At 39.7% G+C, this 21,522-nt stretch overlaps 1 protein-coding gene across 2 annotated transcripts; it reads right to left on the reverse strand.

The window, feature by feature from the left end:
* Positions 1–2,927: 2,927 nt before the first annotated feature.
* LOC145457160 (uncharacterized) lies at positions 2,928–19,996 on the reverse strand. 2 transcript variants are annotated; one of them, XM_080335330.1, is made up of 11 exons: positions 19,834–19,995; positions 16,982–17,033; positions 16,710–16,838; positions 14,096–14,212; positions 12,247–12,369; positions 9,829–9,945; positions 7,355–7,480; positions 6,164–6,286; positions 4,787–4,903; positions 4,432–4,557; positions 2,928–3,121 (listed from the first exon to the last, which is right to left on the reverse strand). In XM_080335330.1, the coding sequence occupies exons 1-11, from the start codon at positions 19,864–19,866 to the stop codon at positions 3,087–3,089; spliced, it is 1,098 nt and encodes a 365-aa protein (XP_080191456.1). In that variant the 5' UTR covers positions 19,867–19,995; the 3' UTR covers positions 2,928–3,086. The 2 variants fall into 2 exon arrangements, with proteins under 2 accessions (XP_080191456.1, XP_080191457.1); XM_080335331.1 differs by lacking the exon at positions 14,096–14,212 and having other exon boundaries at positions 19,834–19,996.
* Positions 19,997–21,522: the final 1,526 nt, after the last annotated feature.

Consider the following 21,522-nt stretch of genomic DNA (forward strand, 5'->3'; position numbering starts at 1 on the left):
CTTATGAAAAAACACTGTGGTTCTCAACCTGTGCATGGTACTTGCACCACACTTGGTAGGCGAAATCTTTTTCAGAGCTTTTTTTCTGACGTGCGCTGTTCTTCTTTTTTACTATATGTGCAGACCAGGGCAGTGTAGGGACGTCTCTTTGCATGCATTTAAACTCATGTATGATTACGAATCGGAATCAACAAATTGATGTGGGCACCAGTTTTATCTTATGCATGTGTGTGGGGTATTTATTGCATATTATGGCACCAATTGTGTTTCAACAATTTGTAAATTCGCAATTTTAATCGCATTACAGACTGTGGCTCTGCAGGTACACTTATAATTTATCAGTTCTACGTACGTGATAGCGCTACATTGTATGTTTGCAATCATATTAACATGATTTGACTCGAATCAGACTCTAGTCAACTTTTTCATAAGACTTAACTTGACTCGAGTCACGTTGCAAAAATGATTTGATTTGACTTGACTTGACTCAGCGCTTCAAAAACGTGGATTGAATCGTGACTCGGAGCAAAATTTACGAGTCAATTTTAAGTCATCAAGTAAACGGTGTCGATAAAATCACTGTATCTTGGGTATGTTCGGATTGTTCGCGATACGCCAGTGTCGCCTGTGAGAGCAACCAGTCATTCACTGATTGTACTTTTCACTGATCCTCCATCGTTACATCTCAAATAAACTGACCGCAAACGAAATAATCGCAGCATACGTTGTCATAGCAGTAGTAGTAGATTGATCTAATAGCAACGTATCGCTGTTTATTGGACGGTTCTGTGCTTACAGCGCTTACCTTTACCAACCCTATTGTATGATTTAAATCAAACGAATGTAGTTAATGCGTTTATATTCTCACGGATGTGTAGATGGTACGGTATCAATTTCTTTCAACTTCTCAAGGCTTCGTATTCGATCCTCCATTTTGGCTGATAATAACAGAGTTGTCAAACTCAACTGACGTCGCTGGCTAGATTCAAATATTCAGATCACTCGTGGACCGCACGAGTCACATGATTCCAAAATATGACCTCAAAATCTATATATAGATTCCATACATTTGAATATTTATATGCTCCCTTTGTTTTAGTAGTATATACTAACTATCGTCAACCCTGCGTATGCGTTGTGAGGAATACAAAAGATTTAACTGAAAACGGGGCCGTTGGAATTTGGTTCATTATTACCATAGTGATTCGGGTTCCTCTCGACTTTTTGAGTCAGAACTAATGCAGCAATGCGACCCGACGTAATTATTATATACTCTATATAACATGCATATGAATTCTAAGGATTTAGCTTTGGCGTTTCCGCTTCTGTGAATAACTAGTTTTTGGTCAATTTTTCCAACTCCTAAATCGATGTATGCACTTTTTTTGCCTTCTCGGAATTGGGTGTCAATGTCAACGACTTGCTCCTGACGTTCACTAGAAATCGCAACTGCGCTGTCGAGTGGTTTTAATGTGACCTATAAACAAATACTCGACATTTGCTATCTTGAGGGAATATTTAATCACAGTATTTCTTCCTACAAATTCGAGAAATGTGCTGGATAAAATACACGCCTTTTTAAATCTATACTCAGAATTGCTGCAAAAAACGAGTGATTTGTCTTGACTAGAGTCACCTTCAAAAGTCGATTGACTTGACTTGAACCGAGTCAAAATGTGCAACGACTTGAGATGACTCGTGACTCGAAGGTAGTGACTTGATCTCAATATATATATATATCCCATGGAGTATATACTTCATCATTATGTGTACGGTGATCATGGTCACTGTGATTCTGATTGTCGTTTGTATTCAATTAAATCTGGCTACACTGCTACACTCATTCAACATATGTCTGACCATTACCGAACATAACTGTCAAGTTTACAAACGTCGTTCACACCAATCACGCGATGTAGGGGAGATGTGGTACCGCCGGATCAAAAATTGGAAAATGATCGCTGGCCCCGAAATGTTCAGCCGAAAACAGCAGATCTTTTGCTGGCTCAGCACTTTGATACAAGCTCTACCTATCGCGCACATATACATGAATATCCGTATTTCCAAAAAATATTTATGGACGTTCAAAATTTGTTGCTCGAACGTGTCGTCGGTCCCCACCCGGTGGGTCCAATGGCACACGACCCAGGGACCTATGAGACATACTCTCAAAAACTCAGATTTCTTGATCAGTATTTTAATCTAAGCTACAGTAAGCCTAAGAAGAATGTTTGGTCGCAACCGTCATAAATAGAATAAATAATAACTCAAATGTTGCCATAAAATCACGTTTCGATTTAGGCTCGAACTTATAAATTTGAGGATACATACATATTGCCCGAAAATCGACAGTGTGACATCCAAATACCTCGTTATAGCGATAAAACATCATATGCAATTATTACATAAAGAGTTTCTGTACGTGAGCATGTTTCAGTTGTTGGATGATTAATATGCTGGATTATTTTGCTTGATTTGGTTATTGTATCATCGGTCCCCACCCTACGAGTTTTGTAAATGAATCGAGAAAAATTCCACTCAAGGAAGGTATTGAAAAAAATAATAGGTGTCATTATATAGCCTGATACAAGCCCTACACTTCACATTAAAAATGATTGCTGGTTTGAAGGTTACAAAGAAAAATGTATGTGTCGATCGAAATTTAGTTTACACCCCCCAAAACAAAAAAACATCTCTCAAAGACCCCATAGCGCGCGCACGTCGAAATTTTTTGTATGCGAGGAAAGATTTTGCCAGCATGCAATTGTAGAAAAGTGCGCGGAGTGTAATCATGGAATTATCACAGAGAATTTTCAAAGTATTTTCGGTCCCAGTGATCCATCGGTACCACATCTCCCCTATAGGTGAACCTTACATTGCCCCACACTCTTGCTGACAGTTAAACCTATAAATAGAATGTCATTCAATCGACTTCAAGGAACATTCATGTTTACTGGACCTGTACATTGGATGGTCGACAATATTAGAGCATCTTACAATCATTTGCATCGACATTTGGTAGACTATGACATAATTGACTCGACACTTTGGTAGTAAATCTACATTGCTCCGTAATCGTCGATATCCTATTCATCCTCCGCATCTGGATCGATTATTTGACCTGTAATATTTCATTATATTCTATATTTTCGGTACATAAAATACACCAGACATTTCTGTTACCGGGGTCATACACATTCAAGTGTTTCGGTATCAGATACACATATAGCAGTGGTTCTTACCCTTTACTATGCCGCGGAACACTTACGCTTATGCGCAAGCCTTCGTCGGACATCAAATTTCCATTGAGTCATAAAAACGAAACTCCACCACAATACACTAGGCATCTACGTTACTATAAAATACTGGCGCACAAAATGAACTGCGCACGTTAGGGTTACCATATTTTGGCAAATTGCAAAGACGACACTTTTACTAAATTCACAGACTTACAATACCGGAGTAAAATCTGGAAATAATTGGTAAATTTATTCCGAGTTTGTAATCGGTTGACGAAAGAAAAGGTCATCACTGTCATTCGACACCAAAATTATCCGCTTTTTACTTGAATACAGTGTGGCGAGATAGCGTAGAACCTCAGCATTGTGGCATCATAGTGTCCTATATGGTGTCGACACAGGCAAATCTCACGCCTCAGTGAAATTGTATCACGTCACAATTTCCATTTGGCTACAGGCAATTTGACGGTCATTTTTGACCGGCTTGCCGAGCATTAAATTTTGTAAAACGGGTATCAATCGAAAGCTGACTCTCCACTGATTACGAAAATATAAATTTTATTCCGCTCGTGGCCCTGGAACTCCCACAATCGGCCTCGAATTTTTCATTGTTACGGAGATTGGCATTGGGACGCAACAATGCTGTCTGGCGAAACGAGAGAATCGCTCAGGACGTAACAATGCTGTCTGGCGAAACGAGAGAGAAAAAGAGCCAGACACCATTGTTACGTCCCAATGCCAATCTCCATAACAATGAAAAATTCGAGACTGATTGTGGGAGTTCCAGGGCCACGAGCGCAATAAAATTTATATTTTCGTAATCTGTGGAGAGTCAGCTTTCGATTGATACCCGTTTTACCAAATTTAATGCTCGGCAAGCCGGTCAAAAATGACCGTCAAATTGCCTGTAGTCAAATGGAAATTGTGACGTGATACAATTTCACTGAGGCATGAAATTTGCCTGTGTCGACACCATATAGGACACTATGGTGGCATTATGTAGCGTGAGTCGTTGCTAGGTAACTTGCGTTCACTGAAAGGCAGGGTTGATATTTGCAATATGACGTTAGGTGACGTCATAGGTTCACGTTCGTGTTCACACAGAACCTTTAAAAAAGGTTCGCGTCCACACGCACCTTAACATTCCAGGGGTTTGCACCATTCCTAACATAGGCCTGCATTTATAACATACCTGTACAGATCTGCACAAAATCATCACAACAGTTTCCCAACAGGATGCATTTCTGATCGCAGGAACATGCGAGTCCAGCGGATCCTTCGACTATTTTCCAAGTGAAACAATGCCCGGAGCACGACGCTGCAATGGATATCGATCTTGTTCATTTTTTTTTGAAACATATGTTCATCATTTCAAAACACCACTAAATAAAATGAATAGATAGGAACAGGATCTAGGATAACTTATCGTAGGCCCCGATAGGAAAGTGTCGAGACGACTCTAATTAGTCTTGGAACTGACAACGGTTATACGTTCACTACAGGTTTAGCTTGATTACTGGGCATGAGCGCGAGCGCTAATCACTCACGTTTCTGACAGCTTTCGTGATAGTCTTCGCAACAGTTGTCGTATTGGATGCATGTATCATCGCAATGACAAGGCCTCGTGCTGACATAAGGTTCATAGCAGCGACCTGCGCATCGGCCTGTTTGAATTTAAATTATGGTAATACATTAAAAATGTAGTTGATGTATGTAATTGTGACAATTCGCTGTTTAACTAACCAATTGATTAGCTAGTAGAACTATTCTCACCTATACTAGTCTCACTTATCGCAGTTAATAGGCATCCATGCTATGCACACCCACAATTCCGCAACTGCGGGGTGAAATCGGATCTTTCCTGACGAATACGATAGTTATATCACAATTGTCTTCAGATGTTAACTTTATACTAGAATTTTGGTTTACGAACGTTCTAGGACCGTGGTTCTCAAATTGGGGTGTGGAAGCATCTTTAGGAGGTACGAAGCCGCCTGAGATAAATGAAGTTTCTTGAACCAGGAATGAGGTTAATATGTGCTGAAACTGTGGCAATAATCTCTGAATTAGGAGTAACTGATGAATGCGTGCAGGTGTTATCTAATGCTTTTTGATTTTCTGTCTGTCAGTCAAGCATCTGTCCAGAGCGTATAGTAAGACGTAACGTTATGGAGAAATAAAATATTTCCTGATATGGTCATGTCATGTGTAGCATGCTTTTTGGATCTTGGAGATCAGGATTAAAATCGAAGTGGTGTAAAACGGGGCCGCCCATTGATTTTTGAATCAGATTTTGGTCAGGGATGCTTGACCTAAGCCTAAGTCAGGAAATCGAAGGTATTAGACACCGCGATCGCTAAAATATGTATATGACACGTTCTACCATTGAACATGATTATTTTATTTATTTATTATACAACTATAAAAAATTTCTCGGTCCGCGCAATTTACCTGTAGCTGTCAATTATTGTCCGAATTTCATATTGTGAGGTCTGTCAACAGTCATAACCGCAATGACATCAAACTATGCGTTGGGATCGCAAACATTCTCCTTGCTCTTTTCAATAGTTTTATTTAAGATGGCGATAAGGGGGCGCGAAACTTTCCACAATCATCAAGGCGGGCGTGTGTAAAATGAGTTTAAGAACCACTGTTCTAGAATCAATAAACCGAGACTATAAGTATATCGGTATGCTCATAGGAGTAACCAAGTCAAAATGTTGAGAGGGGTGGGAAATATTTGTAGGGGGAGAATTAACGACATATTATTACGCCAGTTAGGCAACGGTTTTGCAGAATACGACTATATCAATCATAAGTGGTGTCTCACATCATATGTTTTGATTCAAATGATAGGAGATAGTGAGTCTATAGGCGTCTCTAAATGTACAAATCAATGAGCCTATTTTACCAGATTTGCTTACTTGCGTTCACGCATTTTCCTACGTAGTCAAAGCAACAGTTGTCCAAACGTGAACACTTCTCATCACAATGGCACGCAATGTCATCAGCAGTGTCTTCTTCAAAGCATCTTCCAGAACAGCTTACTTCAATTAACAAAGACCTTATGGTAATCTCATCGCGTACGCAGTACATTGTACATACTTTTCGGTATTTGCAGTTTTATTGCTGAATATGTATTGAATTCTTATAGCCCTGCTTATCTGTTGATCAACAAGTATCCAGATTGAATATTTTGGAATTCGAGCTATTTTTTTCGCTTCGCTCGATAAGAGTATACGACTGGAAAACGTTTTTGGCTTCATGTTTGTCCTCTAGTATGTGTAACATATCGCCGGAGTAGTAGCCACGAATCAGAGGAAGTCTGGTTTCATTCATTTTCGAGGGATATCACTCATTACAATGTGGCCGGAGCGAGAATTCTTATCGTAGTATATTATAACAATTTCGAACCATTTCGAACCACAGGTAGAAATATTATTTGCAGCTGCAGAAATGAATAAATCTACCCCGAAACGCTAATCGGGGCTCATAATCTGGCTCTAACCTATAAGTGGATCTCGACCGCCGGCTCGCGTCAACTTTCCGGCCGGCACACCAAGTACATTTCACTTATTTCAATTGCGAAATATAAGATGGGAAAGGCTTGTCCAATGCCGCTTGACATAACTTGAAGTGAAATTCCAAATTCACTATATGCGAAAAACAAAAGTGCTTACAGAGTGGATTCACCGTTATCGTCAAGCTTTATTCCAGTGTCAACTATACTAATCTATATATACTGTTTGCATGCGTAACTTATATAATGTGATTAGATTATACACCAGTTTGAACATATGCGAAAGACCGACGAAAGAAAGCACTCACAATGAATGGAAAGAACTGGTGGAAAGGGCCGCAGCTTCAAAGAGATCAACATCGAAAAAGGACTGTGACATCGGGCACTCTAGGCCGAGGTGGATGTTAGAGTAAAGGATCGCTGCTGATGCGTGTCGTTCGACATCCTTCTATCTGTTCATCACATCGCATTGTGTCTTATCGCATTGTTTATTGTGTGTGACTTGTTCAGATCAAAAATATATCTCAACCATGTCATGTTATGTTATGTTATGCGTGTCATGAACTATGGATTTTAGGTGAGCAGTGAAACTCACCTGTACACATGTTCACAAAATCATCACAACAGTTACCAAACTGGGAGCATTTGTCATCGCAGTAGCATGCAAGTCCTGCAGAACCTTCCATTCGCTTTGATCGGGAACAATGTCTGGAACACGACGCTGAAAAGGATATAGTATGGTCAGTATGGATGTTCGAAAAATGACTTTTCAAAATTGTGCTGGCTACTCGATAAAATTGTTAGATTACCTAAAAGAACTCTGAACACTGAACAGCACATTGCTATAAGAGAAAAATGTTTTGGATATATATTTAATAATATTATTAGAATTTTTCAATTTCATTCTGCTTGCCACCCCCATGAAATTGTTAGGTTGTCCGAAAACACGATGCACAAAAAAATTGGCTCAATTCCAATAAGCACAAGAAAAGTTATTTGAGTACAAAATTTTGGATTTGGAAAAATAGTATTTACGGAAGTAAATTCTTCAATTACACTGGTCAACACAATTTTTGTTGACTTTGATCCGACAATTGATTTTGACTATCTTTTGGGCGCTGAATTCAATAATAACTTCCGTTTTTCTCTATTACGTCACGTTTTTGGGTTAGACACCCCCCACATTGTCTCTAAACCCACATAATAGCACTACTTTTAATATTTTGTGCTTATTGTTTAAAACGTTTCAAAAACCACACGCAGTCGAAAGTGAATAAATAGACTTCAAATAAACATTTGGACTGCTTTATTTGACTGATTTAAACTGATATTGCATCTACCCTCTACAGGACAGATAAAAAATTGTGGGTCCAAATTCACGCTAATAACCCATAATTCTGTAGGTTGCCTAGTTTGATACTCGAGCAATAGTCAGCTAACATGCGCAAGCTCCAATCGACTCTAATATCTTACCCCCATCATATTCAGATGTTGGGGAACATTTTTTCCTTGTCCATCTCTGACTATGTCAAGGTTTTCAGGGAAATTATTAAGATATTTATGTTTTTTTGTGAAGTTCTGCTGTCCGACATAAACAGGTGGCAGTGACACATGTGTATCAGGGTCACATGTGCTGTGCATCCTTATTGTCTGGCCACTAAGAAATACAATATTTCAAACCTGACACATATGATAAAATCGTGCTTCTGATATTGCAATATTTCAATGCTTATGTATTGTTCTCAATGTTTCGGTATTATTCACGAAGATTAACTGAATGTGCATTGGGCAATTGTTACTGCACCTAAGACGTTGTCATTTTGGAGAATGCCACACTTTAGGATTCGTCTTGAGCTACCTATAGTCATTTGCCATTCACTTGAGTTGTAAATCGGGATTCCTAACTCCTCCAGTAATCCATGGTAATAGTATCATGCCAATGCCAGTATCACGGCAATACACAAAGCTACCGAAAGTATAGTCCTACGATGAAAAGGCTGATTCTCCTGATCGAAAGTGAGATACCTTCTCTACCTTTCCAAAAAATCTTTTCACACTTCGTAAGGAGGGTAAAAGTTCCGAAAATTTTTATTCCAAGTCCCGAAGCTTATGTCAGATCAATAAATTGTTTTCATGGACTACTCTACGTAGTGAATCATCTTCGATTTGAAAATCTTCATCATTAGGCCTGATATCCCTAAGATCTTCATCTTGATCCAAATTATCGAGCGTATAGCAGTTTCAAGTTACATTGGATAAGCTGAATGGGGCATTGGACGAATAGCTGATAGTAAATGTAATGTTTATTTTTCTTGCCATATCCTGCAGTTTGCATCAAATATGTGTGTAAAATATCCTCGGATGGTTGCATCCTCTAACCAAACATGGGTGTAAGAATCGGTCTAGATCGATACCAGCACCTTTCCTCTTAATAATTCAATTGAGACCCTTGGCAATATAACTTATTATATGGTAGAAGTGTAGATTTTTTTATAGTACGGATAAAGTAATATGGCTAAATTCGTGAAAATTTGCATATTTTAGGCATATATCGTAAAGCAAAAACTGGACGTGATAGAAGAAAACCAGCGGCATTTTCGATATGAGCAGGCCAAAATTAGCCTAAATCAAGTGCAAAATCAAAGTCAACAAATTTTTCGTTCAAAATTATTGCCCAGTGTTATTTATTATACGTCTACCCACCGTAAATACTAAGTTTAGAAAGCTCAAATTTTGAACATCAATAACTTCGTTTCTATTTGTTCGAATTCACTCAAATTTGTTGTGCATCGTTTTTTCAGACAATTTCGTGCGGTAACCAGTAGAATTTGAAAAAAAAATATTTACTTTATTTACTTATTAAGTAAATCCAAACCTTTTCTCTCATAGCAATGCCACTATAGGTTGGAATTGAGCTAAAATTGGTGTGCAGCATTATTTAGGTAACCTGACAATTTTATCAAGTGGCCAGATAAATTTTCGAACAGCCCTAATGTTCTGTGTTCAAGAGACTGCAGGTATACGCTTGTCGAACATGGGTATGGTGAAATCGAGCGCTGTATCACTCACGTTTCCGACAGTTATCTTGGTAGTCTTCGCAACAGTTGCCGTAGTGAAAACATTTCTCATCGCATTGACACGGCTTCGAGCTGTCATAATGTCCGTAGCAGCGACTTTCGCATCGGCCTGTTATTGGTGTAAATTCAATATTCATTCAGGATTTTTGCCAACGTCACTAGGTTGTTCAATTCGTCAAGGAAATGGGAAAAAAATTTTCACCCAGTTTAAATCGTTAGTCTCACTTATTGCTGGTAATGTGGATCGGCGTAAGCCAGCTAAATAAGTCCGAAACTGTGGGATCAAACTTCAACCTTCTTGACGTATACGAAAATTGTGCCACCACCGAATTCGAATTAGGCTGTTAAGTTTCAAGTTAATGATAGTTTTCTTGAAATGTTATTATAACATTAAGTTCCAATTATGACTATGTGCGCATGGTACCATCATTACACCGACACGTTTTCACGTATATATGAGAAAGTAGGTTCGTATCATAACCTAAGACCTAGGGGTTACATAAGGCCTAAGGGTTCGTATCATTACACCGACACGTTTTCACGTAGTCGAGAAAGAGGGTTCGTATCATTACCTAAGACGTCATGTCTGCAGTTTTCCACGTATATTCAGTTGGCACGAGTTTTGAGAAACTTTACTAACTGAACAGGGTATGCAAATGTTAAATTCTCATATAGAGATCAATGATGTGACCCGTACACGCCATCCTGCATAATAAAGGTAGGGTTACATTTAAAACGAATGATTGTTTAAAGCACTTTGTTTTAAACATGTTTCAACCAGTGTTTTAAACAAAGACCTTTTTGAAAAAAACTATATGATGTTTTTTTTAAGTTGTATAACTATTCCGTAATTGTGTAAATACTTTGCAAAAAACATGCTGTATTAGCCTACGGACGATTTACACCCGATGTATAGCAACCGTGTACCATATGGAATGGTTGAAACCCTTGGAATAGCCGGTTCAACAGCTATAGTACGTTGATACGGATCATCGGTACGTAATGAAGGTTATGATTAGGGATGGTGTGAACCTCTGAAAGGTTCAGGTTCGTGTGAACGCGAACTTTTTTGAAGGTTCTGCGTGAACGCGAACGTGAACCTCCTGACGTCACGTGACGTCATATTGCTAATTCCAACCCTATATACATTTCAGTGAAGTTATAGCATGATGTGCACTGTGCAGTGTACGCGATACCTAGCGACGACTAGGACCACATAATGCCACAACGTCGAAATACATACTGACTTTTTAAATGTCGCCAAATGTATCAACTGAGGCAATCTAATGATATAATAATCCCATACAATCAATATCTTTCGTCGCTTAGCCAACAATTTCGACGAGAAATTCCAAGGGAATATATGCTTACGCGTTAACGGCCAAGGCCAGACTGCGTTGATATTGAGCAGATTGGAAACGGATTTTTATACTTGATATCGATATCACCCCAATAACAAGTTATACAGCAGTAGCCACCACCTCAATCGCACGGGTTTGATTTTTATGATGTAATAAACATATGAAATCGAGATTGACCCCGTACGGGTGCTAGATATTTTACATTAGACAACGATATGAATGCCATTGATTGGTTAAATAAGCACCATTCGCTGACTATCTACATGTAGCGTCGCTCTTGGTGTTGTGTGATTGCGGGTCAAGCTCATAGCAGAGAGTCACTAAATATTCACGAACGGAAAGCGGGATATTTCGAGCAAACTTTTGTAACAAAGCAAAAGAAAGTTTTGAGATTGTCAAGGGGCATGCTCGTTTAGTGTTGATTTTTTATGCTTCCAACGCCATGCATGGAGTGGCCCGCAGTTAAAATGCAATAAATTTCAACCAAAGATGTTATTATAATGACGTGAACATTGTAATCTATGAAAAAGGTTCACAGTGCAGAACCTACCAAGGTTCGTTTGTGAACGCGAACCTCTAAATATGTGAGGTTCACGCACAGAGCGCGAACGTGAACCTCACGTTCACACCATCCCTAGTTATGATGATGATGACCGCCGACCGTAAAAATGCTGCCTGACAATGGAGTCCTGGTTAAAGATCTTTTGGGTCTGTATATGACAGGGGTTGGAAGCCTATTTCGTCAAAGGAGCTATATTTACCCTATATTTTCAACTGTCAATGTCAATCCCCTATGGCGCAACGATTGAATATTCGTGACTTCATGGCTTAGAAAACAATAAAAACATGTTTTAAACAAGGGCTTTGTCTTAAACATGTTTGTTTTGAATATATATTTGTTTTAAATGCAACCCCACATTTAACCCTATGTACTGTAGTAATGTTAAGAGCTGTTTTATATCACGAGGGGGGTATTGCGGGTAATAGAGAAACGGAGTTTTGAAATCACTTCAACTCCACGTTGGCACACCTTCATTCCATTTCCTTACTTTCGTTCACGCATTTCCCCACGTAATCAAAGCAACAGTTGTTCAGACGTGAGCATTTTTCATCACAATAGCACTGCCTTTCATCAGCTGTTTCCTCTTCAAAGCATCTTCCAGAACAGCTCACTTCAATTAGAAAATGGATTGTGGGGGTTATCGTATCGAATTGGGAGGTACATATCAAAAAACTTCGGGATTATAAGCACCATAACATGATATTAATAATTATTAATAGTAATAATAAATAAACTTAACTAGAAACACTGGCTTATAATGACTTGACTTGACTCATGTTTTATTTTATTTTTTTCGCGTCCATTTTCAAGTCATTCAATACTCTACGCCGCAAAGCATTCCGAACTTCTCAACCTCACAGAGAAGTTCACCCACCATGAATATGAATACTAATCCTCCGTTATTGAATTATATTTTTATTCACATTTTCGATGTGAGCAATTCAATTCCATCAGCAGCTAATTCGCAGACACAACAGCTACACCAGTGGTTCACATCGTGGGCGATTTGGCGGCCTAGGGGGGCGAAAATGACGAAGGGGGCGATGACGCGTTAAAACGGCTATAGTCGGAGAAATGACCTTTTTTTTAGTCAACCCACGGAAATTTAGTTGCAAAAGTGTAAAATTCGACATCGAGCTGAAAAGTTGAACTTTTTTTTTTAGTCAACCCGTCGATGATTACAGTTTGTATACCGATTTTTCGGTTCACAAAATCTGGGGGGCGATGATCGGCGTTGAGCTTGAAAAGGGGGCGATGAGTGGAAAAAGGTTGGGAACCACTGAGCTACACGATGTCCTCAATTGTCGTCGTCATACGCTACTTGACTGGATCGCTACAACTACTCATGAACATACACAATAAGTACTGTTGGAGTGGAACTAACTGAGGCTCCGAAAGTTGTATATCCGTGTATCACATGTCTGATTGAATTGAGGGCTGTATCATGACTGCATATAGGTTATGAGAAGGAGCACCAATAACGGGTGATAGTTTTAACCATATAGTTTGCACGCTATTTCGGACGGTATGTGCAGTGTGCACAATGCACATATGAGCATACGACAAGCGTGCATGTGCGTTCACGTTAGAGTTAGGATTAAGCTAGGGTTAAAACATTTAAATTTAGCGCTGTCTATATGGTATTCTCAAATAATTAAAGCATTTCATGAACGTCGCTTCCATTGAATTATACTGTTACAGTAGCCTATGTAGCATGGAGTATACCGAATGAGTAGCATTCTCAACAACTTGCATTACTGACCCGTGACTCATTTCGTGCTAATAGTTTTGAAATGGGATCGCACCAAGTTTAACGAATTTGATCAAGTCTCGCGCTAGCTTACATAGATGTGCAAATTGTGCAATGTGCATATACATTAGCACACTTGCTGAAGCGGCATATATATACTAGAAATATTTGGCGACTTGAAATTGACTTAATATCGGTAATTTTGAAGTGACTTGACTTCAATCAAAATTTGGATTGCCTCGAAGGGACTTGCGACTCGAGGTAAAAGTGGTATGATCCCACACGTGAAGTCGTCTTTGCCGTTCCATCCTCAGCAATCGAGGAAGTACTTGTACACATGTATACATGTAGAGTTGTGCGAATTTTAGTGTTATATAATACGCTTGGTATCAGTTTAACTGGAGCCCGAATAAACATCCTGATATTGTTCCACCATGTCATGCTACTACCGAATCAGAAAATACTTATCTCGTAATGAAGATCGCTGCTATTCGTACCTAAACAAACTATTTAAAATGCCACAACTACACCAAGCATACCAACACACCGATCCGCTTATGCTCAATGTTCATGTTCATATACTTACACTTTGGGCATTTTTGTTGAAAATCTTCGCAGCAATTGTCGTATTCGGTACAATTTTCATCGCAGCGACACGGTTTCGAACTATCGTATCGTTCAAAGCAACGATTTTCACAACTGCCTGTTTTTATATGAACAGTAAATTACAGCGAGGATATCTTCTACCGGTAGGCTATATCTGCTGGAACAAAACTGAATGTCGAAATATTAAGGATGAAGAAATAAGTTTCACCCACATAACGTACAGCTTCACATGGGAAGTTTACCGGCAAATTCTTGTTACTAGCAAGCAATCATCTTCTTCCATACCAGGGGTCGGGAACCTTTTTTGTCTGAAGAACCATATTGGCCACATTTTTTTCTATTTTATTTCCCCAAGAGTCATACATGCCAATCAACTGTTACGTCACAATCGAGAATTCGTGACGTAATGGTATCACTAATTCGAACTCACTACACGGGATTCGTCGTGTGCGCCACATTTTCTCTGTCAAAACTCGTACTAATCATGCTGGATGCCGTATTTAAGCATGCGACACTAGAGTTACGTGAACGTAGGTTAGGGTAGGGGAGCAAGGGAGGCAGTACCTCACCTGTCATAAGGATGAGCGAACGAAAATTGTGACACCTTCAATTACTATTGGTATTTTCTATCGATGTTCATGTTCATGAATGACAACATTTTGAACATTTTTATCTTAAAATCGCACAATTTGCCTAATTATTGTTCGAAAATAAAACGCGAAACGAGAGGTAACGCACAGACGAGTCGAGCTCATCATTGACAACGCCATTCATCATGAATAGCTTACGATTTATTGTAACTGATATCATCCGAATGCAGGGATATCTAAAACTCCATCGAATGTAACTGTCGCACTGATTCCGAAAATCTAATGATCGACTTCTCAATTCTCAAAGTATTCGGCGGTAACATATAGCATTGCTGCTACACGTCTACACCCTACATTTTATCGCCGGTACTATACAGAGCTACTTAACCAATCAAGAACGTGAATAGCTATGATGTTGTTTGTAATTCCAGTTTGTAATTGTGAAAGTCACGTCCACGACAGTTCATTTCGAGCCGTAGATCAGGAAGACAATGCGTATTAGAAAACTACGTTGTCATGTGGGCATCTCCATGACTGCTATTCTCTTTGATCAATCAACGTATCGTGCAATCCAAGATTTCGAGTCGGGTACGTCGAATTCTCGAGCGCTAAGCCTAGCCCCTAAACCTGAAGACGGCATTGTCTTTACCTCTCAAAGACATGTTTATACTGTTACGAGAATAATTATCACGGCCGTGATGAAAATTTACTAACAAGTTGCTGCAATATTGATCAATTCAGTACAAAAATAGGTATTTGGCAAAGAGTCATATCTTACACCCAAAAGAGCCAGTTGTGGCTCGCGAGCCATAGGTTCCAGACCACTGCTCTATATACCTACACGCAACCCAAATTACAAGCACAGGTGCATGTTATTCTCAAACGCTGTGTGTGGTTCTCAAACGCGGTGCCGATTGCACTGCCAAGCGGCGGCGCAGGAAAATGAGATATAAAGGAAGCAGATGACAAACAAAGGTTATCACCTGCAGTGAGGCCGAGGGCACTGCGTTCTCACTATGTTAAAGTGGATGATGTGAAAAAACTTTTGGCACCAGGCATTTTCATCAGAAAGTCAATATATTCGAACTCCAGCTAAACTATTTTCCCCCGAGGCCCGAGAGTCCGATTGCATAAAATCAATATCTGTGGTATCGAAGTCACGCATCATCGCTTCTTTTCGTCCGCCTATTAACGCAATGAAACCATCATCATGTTTCATAGGACTAAGTTCCTTCAAAATTTCTGTTCACAACTATTTTAAATTCCTGGCATGATCGGTCGAAGACATGCAACAGCGACGTTATGCCGGACAGAAATTTCACAAAGGGTTATGAAGCGAAAACTCGTGAGGTCGATATCTTTTGGTCACCAAGGTTTTCGCAACAATGTACGCCAATCTACACAGACGCAACCACGTGAGAAATGTGTCACCATGATGCGACGAATTATCGCACGTCTTATTGCGCAAACAGCACCCGTACTATAGTTGCATCCAGGGTTTTGGAGCCAGATCCAGAGAAAAGACCGAAGTCCCGGAGCAGTGCATTTTCATCGGAGCTGGAGCCGGAACTTTACGTTCAATTTAAACGGAGCCGGAACAGGACTCGGAGCCGGTTGTATAAAAAATAGCTCCGGTTCCGCCGATGTATTTCATAAGATGATATTCTGCTGCTATTGGCGGAATTCACGTGACTTAACAGCAACAGTTCATAGAAATTAGGACTTGTTGCCTCTTGAGGCTACATTTTTTAATTATACAGCAACGTTGCGGTGTATATGGCACCAGAAAAGCTACATGTTCATAGCTGCAACCGATGATACTGACTACTGACCGACCCTTTTGATAGCTTTCACTTAATTTTTTAATGGAATAGGACCCGGAACCGGAGCAGTGATATGAAGAAGCTCCGGAGCTAGAGGCGAAGCAATTAAACATTTACGCCATCTCCAGAGTCAGGGCTGCATTGCAGAGATGCTAAACAATAATTATAATTCATCACATACTTGAGTTCGCGCACAGCTCCACAAAATCGGCGCAGCAGTCGCCTAATCTCGAACATTTCCAATCGCAGTAGCACTCCGCGTCGTTGCCTGCAACATATTCATAACATCTACGGGAACAGCTCTTTTCACCTGGAAATGGGTATTTGCCGGTAAGAGGAGACTCATCGACAGCGGTAGCGATAGGGGTGAGAATTTATCATTTCCCTGAGAGATAGTTTCTCAGCCTTTCCTGGTCAATGATGGTGACAGATATCATGTTTCGCTTTACGCACGTGTGAGAACATGAGCTGAGAAGGTCCCTTCGCACGCAAAATACAGAACGACCTGAAAAAGATCAGTGATCGGGATATTATGACGCAATTCTGTAATGACAGCACATGTAACGGAACGCAGCCTACCAACTTGAAAATAAAATCAGGCTGATAGTCTGCCAATATACAAACTGATCATCATCATCATTGGTTTATTAGCAATTTTATCAGTTCAATACACTACAAAAATGCGATACAATGAAAGATAGGAACATGTCGACGCGACTTGGAGTAGTCTATGAAATCGGACACCCACCTTGGCCTAGGCGATGTAAAGAGGAGGCATGCACACTGAATGAAAAGTAATGAAGATAGTATAGAAAAAAGCAAGCGACAAAAATGGGGTCGCATGTCCTGGAAGGCGAGACAGATAGGTCAGTCGTGGTCCGGTAATCTTGAGGATGGACTTGTATTCATGTAGTAGTAATTGCTTGTATTTCGTCTTGAATGTGGACATGCTCGTCGACTGCCGGATAGCCGGCGGGATACTGTTCCACACATCAGGTCCGGCATATTTGATGGAGCGATGATCTTTCCGGTCGATCAAATGATATTTGGACGACTTGGACGCGCGTGTGTTGTACTTGTGCGCTTTTGATTCCGAGGTCAAAAAAGTCATTGAAGTATTCGGGGGAACGACCGCAGTGGAACTAATACATAAACTTTGCGATTTCTATTTTCCGCATATCTTATCTGTTTAGGACACCGAATCTCTTCAGCAGCGACTTGTTGGATGGACAAACAGGTCCCAGTTGGGCTCTAGCTGGGATACGGAGTACCTTATGTTATAGTTTTTGCAGTGGCTCGAGTGCAGTTTTAATGGCAGCCCCCAACAGCAAAGGATGCCATATTGGAACTTCGATTCGATTAAGGATTAAGGATCGTCTGATATTATCTGAATTAGGCAAATTCCCACACGTAACGTGAACGTAATCACTGGCAACGACACATTCTAATACACAAGACATCAGAGGTATGAGACAGTAGGACCGGAGAACGTCTATGGCTTTTTATGGTGATCCAATCTTTCTGCTCAATTAATTTTCTTGCATGCCAGCAGAAACTTTAACCGTTCAAATATATCTACCCAGGCTTGCGCGAGTATCAGGGCGTGAAGTTGCACCCTGCAATATATAGAAATTAACATTCACTTGTAATGCGAATGTATAGGGTTTGTAGTCTGCTATATCATAGTATGTTTAATTATCAAGCTAGAGTTACTGCCTAAAGGCAGTGAATATGCATATCATATCCACACGTGATGTTTATTCATTATAGTCTGGCAATTGGACGTCTACTGTGCACGCTGTCTGGATCAGTACTTATGTATTAATATCTGATGCTCATAGTGGGGGCGGTGTGTAACATCAATGATTTTTAACATCGATTCTAAGGTGTAAAAGATATGAAAGCAGTGCTTTTTTTTTAAAGAAACTCCCTCTCGGGTGAGCTCGAACGAACACAATTGCCATATTAATTCTAATTTCCAAGTGGGATTGACCTTGTACCTTACCAATTCATAATTCCATGATATTTAAATGCCGGTGCGTAAATGTTGCATCACTACAATGTCCATGGCATGGTAGAATTCGGGCCCAACAAAGTTTAATATTGACTCATTTCCACGTGATGAGTTCCCACATTGAAGGCCAGCTGCGGTTTCGCATGGGAGTCCTCAAAGTTTCTGGGTGGGGTGACTAACAGCATTTGCACTACGAGAGACACGTCTTTAGTAAAACCATTTAAAATCCCTACAGTATTCCTCCTCATTTATGAGTATGATCAACGGGCATTTCTTTCGGACTAATATTAAAACCTATATATAGTCGTTTATACTATTTCAATAATGGTCTAAAACAGTGGTTCTTAAACTTTTTTTAGACATATTCCCCTTTATGATAGTTGAAAATTTCGCGCCATTATCGTCATTTCACAAAATGTAACCAGAATACTAGCAATCCCAACCGATAGTTTGATGGCATGGAAGGTTATGACTAGGGCAAGTTTTTGCAACTTTTGCAATTTTTTACAGATTCTGGCAGCTTCATAAATACTCAGAAGTTACGAAGTATATGGTGTTTTAAGCTGTTTGAAGGAGTCTTATATGGTAACTTTCAGCAACTTCTCTCCACTTTTTCTAGCAACTTTGCGCAAGTTTCTTTTTCGATTTTTCATGCTACCAACCTTTTACCGGAAATATTCCGCACTATATGTAAATAGATCGCTTGATTATTTCACTGTCGTTTAAATTTCAGGTCCTTTCTGATTTGACGTGAATCAGGTTACACCGCCGAAAACTATATTCTCACTGGGTCAATTTTTTCAGGCTATTGATTTTGTTGAAGTCGCCAACACCGAGTCTTGCTATAGTTCCTTTGCATGCGGATCGATTCGAGTATTTCATACCCTAAAAATTTAAAGGAACTTGTCCATAAATGCAACTTTTAGTGTAATTTTGTGAGAAATAAATGCAACTTTTTACTGCAACTTTTGGGAAATATATATGCAACTTTCCACGGATTTGACTGCATTAAAAACTTGCCCTAGTTATGACTGTTGATGAGGAATCGTCAAATATGAAATTCAGACTATACATAGAGCAATAACTATGAATAGGAGGTAAATGACGCGGAGCGCGAAATTTTTTTCAGCTGACCGGAGATTCGCGCCTCTTCAAATGCTCTCACGCCCCCCTCAGTTTGACAACCACTGGTCTAGAATATACAGAGACGATGACTATTAGCTAATTGCAGTTGAGGCGCGTCGGTTTATTTCGAGATTTTCACTGCTGAAAAGTCGCATAGGCTACTTACCGCGGTAGTGATGATTCGCAATCCGTAAGTCATTCTGCACTTCACTCTTACGATTATGTGGATCTGGTAATTATAAAATTAGGAGAGTTTCATATCGACTTCGATATAAGAGTGTACTGTAATGCTTGGAACTGTACCCTGTATGCTACAGGCCTATACACTGACTCGAATAACTACCCATCCAGTCTTATATGGACGGGGATACAAAGTATAGGAGGATAAAAAGTATTTCCGAATTCACCATTTTCTTGTTTTCATAATCTCTTCATTGCCGACAGGAATTACTATATTCCGTTGGTAATTCCGAGGACAAGACGCGGTTACACGGCTGATTGCCACCTAACCGTCTTAAAGACAGCGGCTTATCGTGATTTAGCTTTAGTTGAGACTGTTTACGAAGATCGTGGGGACTGTAGAATTGAAGCGCAATGATTGGTTGACGGTGGTTACGCTGGCGTGCCTACGTGATAATTTGTATCTTCGCGAGCTCTATAATCTGAATACGAAACCATACACAATTTTGTTTTGCCGCAAAAAGTGGCCTGTCACTAAGGTTGGAGTTAAAACAAGATGTGTTTTAAAACACTTTGTTTTAAACATGTTTTAAACAGTGTTTTAAACAGTGTTTTAAACAAATGCAATTTCAAGAAAAAAATGCTTCTTTTTTTTTCAAAATTTGTTCATTGATGTCGCAACTGTGTGAATACTGTCGAAAAACATGTAGTACGAGCCTTCTGACGACTTGCACTGTAGATAAAGTATACGTTTACGATATGGATGGTTGGAACCCTTGGAATTATCGTCGGTTCAACTGTTATATCACGTCTAACTGGAATAATGGAGGTACTGATGCATGGCCTGTCTGATGATGATGATGATGATGATGACCACCGATCGTAAAAATACTGTATAACGATGTCGTCCTCGTCAAAGATATTCTTTGGTCCGCTTAAGACGGGAGTTGCAAACCTTTTACGTCAATTGCAATTCTTAAGGAGCCATATAACAACGTTAATCCAATGTTTTGAACAAGGACCTCGTTTTAAATGTGTTTGTTTTAAATTGATTTTTGTTTTAAATGCAACCTTATAGGTATACCTGCCACTGATGATCTGTGGTGATAGCCAATACAATAACATAGGATGATTTGCTGTGACGCAAATAGGTGGTTACCGCCTTCTGCCCTTTGAACTATTGCGATGCATGCGATAACACTGCGAAAGCAATCGATGAAAAGACCGAACTTATGTGCCTTTCCTTCACCATATCACTCACCTTTATTTTCCTCCGAACCTAGAAGAGACAGGGGACAACTGTAACATGGGGCAAATCCAACAATGGACCTGACCGCAAGTAGGATCAAGGAATATCTTTGATATATAAAATGCAAGTGAGCTACCTATTTCTCCTACTCTACCCAGAGTTTGGGTTGCATTTAGAACAAAACTCAATTTAAAACAAACATGTTTAAAACATGGCCCTCGTTTAAAACATGTTTGTTATTTTTTTAAGCCATGACGTCATGAATAATCAACTGTGACGACATATTGGATTGACATTGACGAGAGTACATATAGCTCCTCTGACGAAATATCTGCGTACTATAGCTGTTGAACCGACTATGTTGAGGGTTCCAACCATCCCATATCGTATACTTCGGCTACATCGGGTGGTATAATCGTCGTCAGT

Source organism: Botryllus schlosseri, chromosome 15 (assembly GCF_051294905.1).
Source record: "Botryllus schlosseri isolate E-star chromosome 15, Bs_hap1, whole genome shotgun sequence".
Taxonomy (NCBI): Eukaryota; Metazoa; Chordata; class Ascidiacea; order Stolidobranchia; family Styelidae; genus Botryllus; species Botryllus schlosseri.